The 11,443-nt window shown below is 36.6% G+C and overlaps 1 protein-coding gene across 1 annotated transcript; it reads right to left on the bottom strand.

Annotated features, from left to right (window-relative positions):
- Positions 1-2,865: 2,865 nt before the first annotated feature.
- LOC120356537 lies at positions 2,866-8,723 on the bottom strand. Its single transcript, XM_039445478.1, has 4 exons — positions 8,587-8,723; positions 5,182-5,466; positions 4,240-4,454; positions 2,866-3,002 (listed from the first exon to the last, which is right to left on the bottom strand). Exons 1-3 carry the CDS (start codon positions 8,614-8,616, stop codon positions 4,260-4,262), a joined length of 510 nt encoding a protein of 169 aa, XP_039301412.1. The 5' UTR covers positions 8,617-8,723; the 3' UTR covers positions 2,866-3,002; positions 4,240-4,259.
- Between the last annotated feature and the right edge of the window lie 2,720 nt (positions 8,724-11,443).

Genomic DNA, 11,443 nt, shown 5'->3' with positions numbered 1-11,443 from the left:
CTTTTTCCTTTATATTATCCTTGAAATGCGAATTTCCAAAAACCTTGTATAAAAGTCGACGCGCAATTTAAAAGGAACATCCTGTCAATTTCATGAAAATCTATTACCGCGTTTCGCCGTAAATGCGCACATAAAAACATTTAAACATTAAGAGAATGCCAAACCATCGACTTGAATCTTAGACCTCACTTCGCTCGGTCAATGAATAATTTCATAGCAATAGTTTACAAAACATCCCACGGCGTGGGTTGCTTTTCGTGGATTATAGCTTGGGTCTACTTTGCGGCGGGTCTTACTCTCAACACTGGAAAGATTAATAATTTCTGAGAGACTGAGAACAAAATATTATCTAACAATGTGGATAATATACATAATTATGTCGGATCCACACTATCGCCCAGTCGCTGGCCAACTGGCTTGTAAGCTTGGCCACGTTAGCCAAGATTACAAGGCCACATTTGTGGATGCTCGGCTGGCCACTCGCCTCCGCTCGACTATAATCGGAGCGATGGAAAACGAAGACCAGTAAAGGCGAGCGCTGACAAGCCAACCATCCACACTCTGGCACTCGTCGTAATTTGTACGCATTGGGCGATAGTGTGGATCCGGCATTAGATAACAGTGTAATATTTCTTAATACTAAACAGAGCATTATCTGTTACAATACCTACCCATTAATCAACTTATTATGATCCACTTTTTGTGTAACTGAGAAGTTGATATTGTAGTAATTATTCATACTGAATGAAAAAGACTAAGATATTGTCAAAAACACACAGATCAATTGATACTTAGAAAGACCGGTTTCGGTTATTACACCAATTGTCTGTGGTTTTTTGAAAATTTCTTAGTCTTTTTCATTCAATATTATCATCCATCCCATTACACAAGCACAAGCCTCTAGCCTCTGAGCATCAACCTCGGCAAAATAAGTAAGAATAAATTCGGAGAGTTGAAACAGAACAAATACAAATAATATATACACAAAATTATGCCTGATATGTGAGGATACTAAAAAAAATCATCCCCTATATAGGTGGGTACAGACTTACGCGCCACAAACACGTGCATTTAACTTTTCATCAGTTGATGCTTCAATTATATACCTGTATTTAAACAAACAGTAAGGCTCAACTCACACTAATGCGACTCAGGTCGAGAAGAGACTCGACTCTAGTCGAGAGCATGTGTTTCCAAAATGGTGACACTCATAGCAGTCGATTCTAGTCTCCGCGACGTCACCATTTGAAAACACATGCTCTCGACTAGAGTCGAGTCTCTGTCTCGACCTGAGTCGCATTAGTGTGAGTTGAGCCTAAGTTCAGTTATAATAATCATAGTATCAGCTGATAAAAAGTGAAATGCAAATGTTCGTGGCGCATAATTTTGTGCAATCCTTATCATTACCAGGAGGAGAAATAATAATTTATGAGAGTTTAGAACAGAACAATTACAAAGAGTTAGGCCCGCCGCAAAGTAGACCCACGCTAATCCACGAAAAGCAACCCACGCCGTGGGATGTTTTGTAAACCATTGCTAGGCTTCTCCATACATCTGTGTAATGATAATACATGCAATGAATAATCCACTTGTCAGTTGATTGATCTATATAAATAAAAATTGAGTCCAAATTTTGACATTCAATAACTTTTTATGTGTGCACCGAATTTCATTATTTTTTTTAGTTTGTGTTCGTTATGTTCAGAACCAGGTTTATGGCCTATCAAATTCATAATCCGACTTCAGGACTCTTCCTACGGTCCTTCAAAGTTTACATGTAATACTTAAGGGAGATTTGTGAGCTGCAACACACAGAAATAAAAATCAGCTTGTTATAATCATTGCGTCATCCAACAACCGTCGGTAGATCTGATTTTCTATTTCTTTCCACTGTTTCACAAAATTTTAATTCTAATAATAATGCCGCGGTACGAACGAAAACTTTGGTCGTAAAACTCGAAATGCTGTTAATTTAGAATATGCACGGAAAAATCAGCAGCAAGGTATAAGGCAGCAGATATACCATTCAATTTCCCAGCAAGCTGCATTCAATTATATCTAAAATAGAAACTGCTGCACAAATAACTAAGCACACAGGAAATCCATATTAAGATATAAATGTAAAACTGATTGTTGAATAATTTTCATAAAAATATAGTGCCTCACATTAAGCTAAGGCTGAGGAGGCGCGGCTTGGTGATACGAAGTGTTGATCTTATGGAGATTGCCTTATCACACCGTTCCACGCCATGCCCGATTCAGTGTGTGTGAGTTTTTCCATTCAAACCAATAAGCAAGAAGCACCTGGATGCAAAATGCCGCATCGCGCCTCATCAGGTGCGCATCCAGCTAAAGTTTGCCATGAGATGCATTAACTATTTGGCGGTACAAAGTTCACCGGGCCAGCTAGTTATGAATAATTATAGCAATGGTTTACAAAACATCCCACGGCGTGGGTTGCTTTTCGTGGATTAGCTTGGGTCTACTTTGCGGCGGGCCTTAGTGCCGGTTGCTCAAAAGCCGTTTAAATTGATCAAGATTAATTTCACGAGAATCAATCAGAGAAGCTTCTTTTCGAAAAAGCCTTCTCTCGTGAATTAATCACCAATAAATTTAACTGGCTTTTGTGCAACCGATCTGAGAGTTGAGAAACAGAACAAATACAAGTGAGTGAAAATGTATGATTTGATTAGACTTACCACTATCCTGGGAACTGATACTGTTCATAGTGGATCGGCGCATATCTTTGAGAGTGGGATGGCCATATTTCAGCAGCTCCTCGCCGCTTATATTCTCCGAAATGACTTTGAGTCCTTCCATGGTCCATTATTGGCGGCCGGCGTGGAGGTCTGGCCATCAATGGATCCATTGCGTTTCACCGAATGGCTGCAGCATTTGTTGCCATTTTTCTGCCCGCCGTTGCCATTATCGGCAACGTCGCCATTTTCGCTCACCGACGATGAACGGACGTCGGGCGATATTAGACCGTCGACGGCGCTCACCTAAAACACCAATGATCAATTTTAAAAAATCTGGTGTGGCGCACTCACACAACATTCCTTGCCGTTATGAAAATTGATCACCTGACGCTAGTGTTCACGCGCATCCCAAGTCTACTATTCAAAAATCTGAGCCAGCTGGTGACAGACAATAACGCTGGATTTATTGTCCTCGGCACGGGCTCGGTGCGGTTGTATGTGTCACGACTTTTACTAAATAAAACACTACTATAGTAGACGCAAATTGGAGAAGCGGGTGATGGTGGCACCATCTCTGAGAAAAATTGGTAAATTTCAAGCTTTAAATTGCATCATGTTATTCTAAATATTGGAGATTTGTCAAAACAAACAAATACTCGTTACTTGTCCAATTACAACGGTTCAGTGAAGGCTTGAAATGTTGATTTCCGTTCCAAATTATTCAGTTAGAATAAAATGTAAGACAGAATTTAAAAATTTTGAGTAGGCTAAAAGTACTTTTAATGAGAAGACAGGTTATGATGACATATCAAATGTAAACAAACACAAAGCAGACGAACTGTTTGAACTTTTTTACTGCTTGAAATTTACCAATTTCTTTCATAGAGGAGCCACCATCACCGCTTCTTCACAAGGTCTATAAAAACCAGGTATTTACAGACCTGCTTCTCCAATCTCCTTTACCGGTCGTGTGTTAATGTGAAGGAGATTTTATTCTTTCTAAGAAAATCAACAATTATTTGTTGAAACACCGCTGATTTATGGAGTTACATCACATTATTATATTATCGTTATTCTAATGCATTCTATATTTTATTCTCATTGATTAATTATTTACTTTGTGAAATTCGTTGAATAACTAGCATTACCGTCATTTAACGTAAATTAGTAAAGAAATCTAATCTAATCTGCGTTTACTATAGGACTATCAGCTTGAGTTAACAGTGGAGTTTGGAACATAAACACCCTATACTATGGGATGTTTTCTTAAGCTGCGTTTACACCAAAGTTATTAACAAAATGTTAATAACTTAATCCTTATAGATTCTATTAGATTGAACACAACTTATCATGATGAACATAGTGTTTGTCAAGTTCCGTTCAATCCAATAGAATCCTTAAGGATTAAGTTATTAACATTTTGTTAATAACTTTGGTGTAAACCCAGCTTTATGCTAATCTAATCTCTATGAATGATGAATCTCACTACACTCTATTATTTATAGTAATAAATAAAAGTTTACGTGAATGAATTACTGACCATTTCGCGGAACTCCGACTTCAGCTCAGACTTGAGATCGGAGACAACTTCGGAGGTGAGCTCAGCCAGATACTCTCCACATGGTCTGACATGAGAGACACAGAGTCGCTGCTGTTGGTGTGCATCAGTGAGGGACCCCCCTGTTGAGGCTGTTGGCTCCCCCCCATCGTGAACGTGGGCAGCGAAGGGGTACTGGTCAGCTGTTGGTAGGTTACCTGATCAATGCAATCAATGCTAGTATTGGTACCAGTTACACGGACACATCAGGTATTAAAAATATGTACAAACTCTATTCCTTATAAAACGTATGGATTTAATTATGTGATATTTTTTCAACTTGAAACAACTATTTTTCTTCGCATTTAAATATATCAATATAAATTCCAAAATTAAATTTCTTCACTCATCAAGATTTTACTCAACAGATGAATAATTATCTAAATTGTAATGATTTTAATAGTGACAAATTGACTCAATTATTTCAAAATGAAAATATTGTTAGAACTGACGATGATTATTATAAACTGTTTTATTTTTTTTTAAATAAAGATATTGTATTCTTGTATACTCAAAATAGTGAGTAGGTTTTTGATTGTGTATTCAATTTTTTAAATAAGTGCAATATTTCTGAAGTTTATAATTTATTGTGATTCATTTAGAGTATAAAATCAACCTTCAAAATTCAAAATTTTAAATCATCATTTCTGACCGAAAATCAAGTGACGAAGCAGTGTGTGACTACATAACCTTATCTTTTGGACAACATTAACATTTCATCAAAATTTTGGAGAGAAATAGTACAGGCTTAGCCTAGCTTTTCCTCCAATGTCATAATTGTATTATAGTATAGTATTTTATGCAATAAATAAATTTAAAAAAAATTTAATTTAAAAATTTGTGAAAATGTATACTAAAAATGAAAACTAAACAATGTGAACTAACCTGATTAGGTATGGCCACCATAGGTTGGTAGAACTGGCTGCCTCCTGGCGACCCATACACGGTGAATGGGGCAGGTTGGTAGGACTGGTTCTGTTGCATTGTGGCCAGCATTGGCGGGGCGTTGAAGTCGATGCTGTAGCGTTTTCCGGCCTCACTGTTCAGTGAGCCGTTGGTTTCCAACGAGTCAGCACTTTCCGACAGAACATCTTCCACCTTGTTGATAACCTCGCGGATCTCCGATTTGATTTCAGTGGCCAGTTCTTTGGTTACCTCCTGTACGTAGGCCTAAAACCACACAACAAACAGATGAAGACAAATGTTATAAATTACAAGATTGATGATTTTTATACATTAGCTAGGAATATTGGGTTATAAGGTGAAAATCAGGTGACATATTATCATAGTATTTTATATACTATGACATATTATCTTTGTATTTTGTTTTTGGCAAATAAAATTCATTCATTCCTTCATTCATAGGGTAATGAAAGTGTAACTTACTGATGTAATATATTTGTATTTTGTATCATATATTATGTTGTCTATATTTGACTCTTGTATCCTATACTATTAAACGAGCAAATTATGTTTAACTGTTTATATGTTTATATTATGTTCAGATGTTTAGATGTTTGGATGTTTAGATGTTTATATGTTTGTATTTCACGGATCTCGAAACGGCTCTACGATTCTCACGAAATTCAGAACATAGTAGGTTTATAATATAAAGATTCGATTGCACTAGGTCTCATCCCTGGGAAAACTCGCTGAAGGATATTGAAAAGATAATTATTATTCATCCTTGGAAAAACAGCTGATACCATAATCATTTCGTCGTCTGTTGGTGATGTAAGTGAGTGAGCGAGTTCATGTGTATGGGACTGTGTCAAAATTATGACTCAGCTGTTGAACTTTTGTAATCATTCAATCAGGTACTTAGTGCCGGCATAGATTAAGGATAAGTAAGAAAAATACTAACTTATTAAAAATAAGTATTTAAAAATACTATATTATTCTTGTCTCTGGTGCCGGTTGCAAAAAAGCCGGGTTATTTTTAATCCTGATTAATTCCAGTAGATCCATCTTTTGAAATGTTCTCTGATTGGTTTACGTGAAGTTAATCAGGATTAAAATTCAACCGGCTTTTGTGCAACTGGGCCTTGTGAGAGAAATTTTTGCATTCCTCTGGAATTAATCTCAATTTACTGTGATTAGATAGAACATTTCTCTATGAATGTTATTATAATTTCTTCTTTCGTAATAAATTTTTTATGCTTTTGTACTCCAGAGCGAAGCTCATTCCCCGATATTTGTATCTGAAGACCTCAAAATACGTGAAAAGACGTGAAAATACGTGAGAACATAACCTACTTTGAACTATGTTATTCATCAAAATTCAAACGATTTTTAAAACAGACATAGGTCTTCGGAAATTGTAATTTCAATGAAAGGGTGCAAGACACGACACTGAGAAGGAAGACAGTAAAAAGGATTGCAGACAATATTCTAAACTAATTGACCGAGCGAAGTGAGGTCTAAGATAAAGTCGACGGTTTGGCATTCTATTAATGTTTAAATGTATAATGTTTAAATGTTTATATGTTTTCATGTTGCGCATTTACGGCGAGACGCGGTAATAATTTTCATGAAATTTGACAGGTATGTTCTTTTTTAATTGCGCGTCGACGTATATACAAGTTTTTGGAAATTTGCATTTCAAGATAATATAAAAGGAAAAAGGAGCCTCCTTCATACGCCAATATGGAGTAAAAATCAGACTACAGAATATTCATCATAAATCAGGTGACAAGTGATTACACAGATGTGTGGAGAAGCCAGTATATTGCTGTATTTACATAAGGTCTATAGTTTAATCAGGTACTTGTGGATGAGAATACTGCGTGAGATCTACTGTTCACAGAACTACTAGTCTAGAAAGTAGGCTGCAAGCAACAGCAATCAGGACACGGGAATCGTAACTAGAATGAAATTTGATAACTTCGACAGAATCATACAATAGAATACGTGCTTTTAGAATTAAGTTTGTTTTTGGTAATTCTTCAAAATTATATTTATATGTGAATATTCCCTAGTTATAATAATGTAAAATTTCTTCTATGTTTAGTTTTGAAGCATCTATTAGAAAATCTACTTTGTGAAAATACTTGAGGACTGAAAATTTTGTGAATATTGAGAACTACAAGACTTAACCTATTTCGGACTATGTGTAACCTTATCTAAATTTGGGAGAGGAATAGCAAAAGTTTATCTTTTTCCTCTCCCTATCATTTTGATAACGTACTTATGCATAAATGAATCGAAATGAACATAATAAAATATACACAGAGTATAGTACCGCTACAGTGGGAAAATATTGACGTACCGTACGCTATAATTTGAATTAACCAGAAGAGGCTGTTCGGAGTGCAAAGCTTTGTAGTGACTCGACATCATAACTCTCTGTGATTCTGTGATCTGTTTTTCTGTATAGTGACTCACTACCTTATTTGAGATTATAGCAATCGCCGTTTAAAAGGCCACATAACTGAATTTATGTTCATACATTATAAAAAAGGATTAACAACAAAAGATTCACATAATAAAGTCAGCACCTGATTAGCATTGGTTGCTATTCTTACCTGTCATTGAAAAAAGCAGATAGCTCTATCTTTTTCCAATTCCGCACCGTTGCCAAATCGCGAAGATATAAATAACTACAGAATATATTATATCAAATATAAAGATGTGTTAGTGAATCATTAATGCCCGTTGCAGAGTCGTTACATAAAATCAAACATAGCTTGTGAGACATAGTTTAAAATCACTGACATAAATTGTTGGTCGTTGCACAGTAGTTTGCCGAAGCCCATTTAGCTATATCGAATTAGCATCACACTTCAAGTCACACTGCAGCTCCATTCACTTATTTCCGTACATGCTTTTATCCAACTAATGTCTTGGCGTCGGGGAAAGTTTCAATCGACATTACTGTGAACAGACCTAAAAGTCCTCACATAAAATTGATAAACCATAATCTTGGCTTTTGGCGAGATTTCTCACCATATTTAGCGATAATTACAGATGGATTTAATAAACATCTTTCAAGAAAGCTATCAAAACCTCTAAAATGCATTGGCGGGAGTAGATATTGGATTTAACAGCACGACTTTGGGCAGAGATATATTTCTTGATGAATCTAGATATTTAAAATATAATTGATCATTGTTGGCAACAATGACAAACATATCATATATACCTGGACGACTTGAATCACAGCTATCTACTGTAGGAGATGAGAAAATAAAATTGACAACCATGCCGACCTATCTTTTCGAAAATCTTTACAACGAGAATCTCACTACAGGTTGTACTGTAACTATTCTAGGTGACATCCGAACCATCTACCTGTATCTGCTCAGCATTCTCAGCCGACATACTAGTAGGGGTGTAGTACCCCTGGACTCAGTGTCGCCCTCATTTCCGCTCTGCGATAAATCTGTCTGACTGCCGCAGCTGATTTGTCGCTGACGGCCGCTGAACGGCAACAGCGCTAGCGGCGAGCTAGTGGCGCTACTCGAAGCAGTAGCCGCGCTACAAAGCGACGATGCAGTAGTCGTAGTAGTGTTGGAGCTATGCTTGGTGTAGCGCGGCGTCGGAGTGAGCTTGTTGTTGGAGTCTAGTGAGTAGCAACGTTCGCGCATCATGAGTCCGTTGCTGTTGAACTGGATCTGGTGACTGCTGCCTGACGGGTGGAGGGTTACTGGGCTCTGGCTGTCCAGTCTACGACATAAAATCAAGCTACGTTATTCCTATTCCATTCACAAAATTCAGTACAATTATACAACACATCCATACAGTGCAAACTATGAAGCACAAAGATTGGGTAGTCAATCAAATCAAATAGTTCTCTTCAATGTTGTTTTTCATCACGAATGCTTATTTATAAGCTAAAATATTTATTTTGCAGAAAAGGGCAATAAGATACTTAGCAGGTTTAGGCTTTAACCACACTTGCCGAGATGCATTCAGAAATCTTTCAGTTCTCACAGTTCCTTGTATTTTCATTTATGAAGTGATTATGTTAGTGGCAAAAATATAAACAGCTTTACAACAAATTCAGATGTACACCCTCATAATACCAGGCATAGAATAATATCAGTGTTCAGTATCATACACTTTCTCTTTATAAGAAAAAGCCCAGTTATATTGGTGTGAAATTATTGAATAGGCTGCCAACTCATTTAATCCTAGGACGCAGTCCTTTAAAACAGACTTATATAGGTTCTTAGTTGATAAGAGTTACTATAGTATTGACGAATTTTTAAATAGAATGTACAGTAGAAGCTCTCTTAACCGACCCCTACGGGACCGGACCGTGGTCGGATAACGAAAAAGGTCGGTTAAACCGAATAATATTGTAAATAGTCGTAAGGTGTTAAAATCATTCAAACACGTGTGAAAAAGCTTTTAAAAACTGTTCCTGCAGATGCACCTGGGTCGGCTGACAGTTTTTCACCGCATATACTCTGAAAATGGATACCATGACGTTTCTTCCATCGTGCTAGCCAACCGTCACTCGCCCTGAAAGTCCCGCAGTTTTCAATTTTAGCGTGTAACGCCATCGCCTTTTCCTTCAAAATTGGCCACTAATCGATGTAACTTTCCGCCGCTCTTGAGTAAACACAGCCATAATGCATCGTCAACAATCTCGTTTGTAGGTTTCTTTAAAAGTGCAACGAGAGGTTAAGATTTTTCGGATTCAAATGGGTGCAGTAGTCCTGAATTGATTTTTTATTACGCTTCCAGTCCTTGACCGGTAACACCAACACCGAGTTCATCGCTAATGCTTTTAACAGATTCCCCTTTATCAAGCCGTTCTATGCTTTTAGTTTCTGTTCCATCGTCACAACAGTCTTACGTTTAACACCACTCATTTTACACTACTGTTCTTTACACTATCAAAGTCAATTACATAAACAATTACGGTATCAAAAACTGTTAAATATCAAAGTTTGCAAACACAGTTAGCACATTAGAAACTGCCCGCACATGATATTGAGAGCAACTGATTGAATTTTGACTTGCTACGGAATCATATGTTCGACCTGTTGGAACATGACAGTTATTTTTGGATCGTTATCGCAGCAGCAGCGGAAGTTTGTATATTCCTGTAAACGGTCGGTTAATCCGACAGCGGTTGATCCGAGGTCGGTTAAGAGAGCTTCTACTGTAGTGTGTTTCAATGGATTTATCCATGCCAATGTAATTTTAATGTATGATTTACATATAACGTGCCGTGTGAATTATCTTTTAAAGTTTTTGACTGTAAATCTTCCTGACGTTATTCAACTGTATGGAAATTTCTGTATTATGTTGAATAAAATGAATATTCTACTCTATTCTATTATTAAATCACTTTTTGCTATTAGAAAAAAACGACTAGCAGTCAGATATTTTACAATAATGAATTAATCACTCACTTTGACAACGAGATCTTTCGGCAGGTCCGCCATCTTGTTGTTGTACTCATAGACAAGTAGAAGGATAGAATGTCAATTTTAGTGTGCTGTTGGTGTCTATTGGATTAGTGTTGTTGTGCTGGTGGTGTCTATTGGGTTTGTAGTGGCTAGAAGGTAATCAAAAAGGATGTAGGATTTGAAGTTGGTTCGTTCGTTTAATAACATTGTCTATTGCTTTTAAATTGGGTGTATATCTCAAACTGTTCTATTGTGTCTAATTCTGGTCCTTTTTAGTGTTTGATTTTTTATGACGATTTGAATGTATTTTATCAATCTGTATTATTTTATGGCAAATAAATAAATTTGAATTTGTAGATCAGTATTTATGTTTGTGTGTTTATGATTTTCTTGAATTAGGTGGTCGGCAAATGTAGATTCTGTTTCTAATAGCAAAAAGTGGATAAAATATTTCTTTATTTCTCATTGCATTCATACAATATAAATAGTGTCACAATATAAATAATTCTTCCCAATAATCAGTGAGGAATCTTTTATACAATATGGGCTGATTGAAATTAAATATTTTCAATTCTTTCTTAAAATCTGCACCATCCTTCTCTCTGATATGATTGGCAACTGATTGAAAAACTTAGCTCCCTTGGAGGGGCGTTTTTCAAAGATTTGCCTCTATTGGTTGAAGTGGATACGCTCTTCAAAAATCTGGTGTGGCGCACTCACACAACTTTCCTTGCCGTTATGAAAATTGATCACCTGACGCTAGTGTTCACGCGCATCTCAAGTCT

Source organism: Nilaparvata lugens, unplaced genomic scaffold, assembly GCF_014356525.2.
Source record: "Nilaparvata lugens isolate BPH unplaced genomic scaffold, ASM1435652v1 scaffold7030, whole genome shotgun sequence".
Classification (NCBI taxonomy): domain Eukaryota; kingdom Metazoa; phylum Arthropoda; class Insecta; order Hemiptera; family Delphacidae; genus Nilaparvata; species Nilaparvata lugens.
This window is presented reverse-complemented; position numbering and strand designations above follow the sequence as displayed.

What these genes read in the sequence shown, in the direction of transcription:
- LOC120356537 (XM_039445478.1), bottom strand. Translation starts at nt 8,616, where the DNA reads ATGTCGGCTGAGAATGCTGAGCAGATACAG. An exon ending in AGAATGCTGAGCAGATACAG is followed by an intron (nt 5,467 to 8,586) that starts GTAGATGGTTCG and finishes GTGTGGTTTTAG; the next exon opens with GCCTACGTACAGGAGGTAAC. An exon ending in TGGTGGCCATACCTAATCAG is followed by an intron (nt 4,455 to 5,181) that starts GTTAGTTCACAT and finishes TGCATTGATCAG; the next exon opens with GTAACCTACCAACAGCTGAC.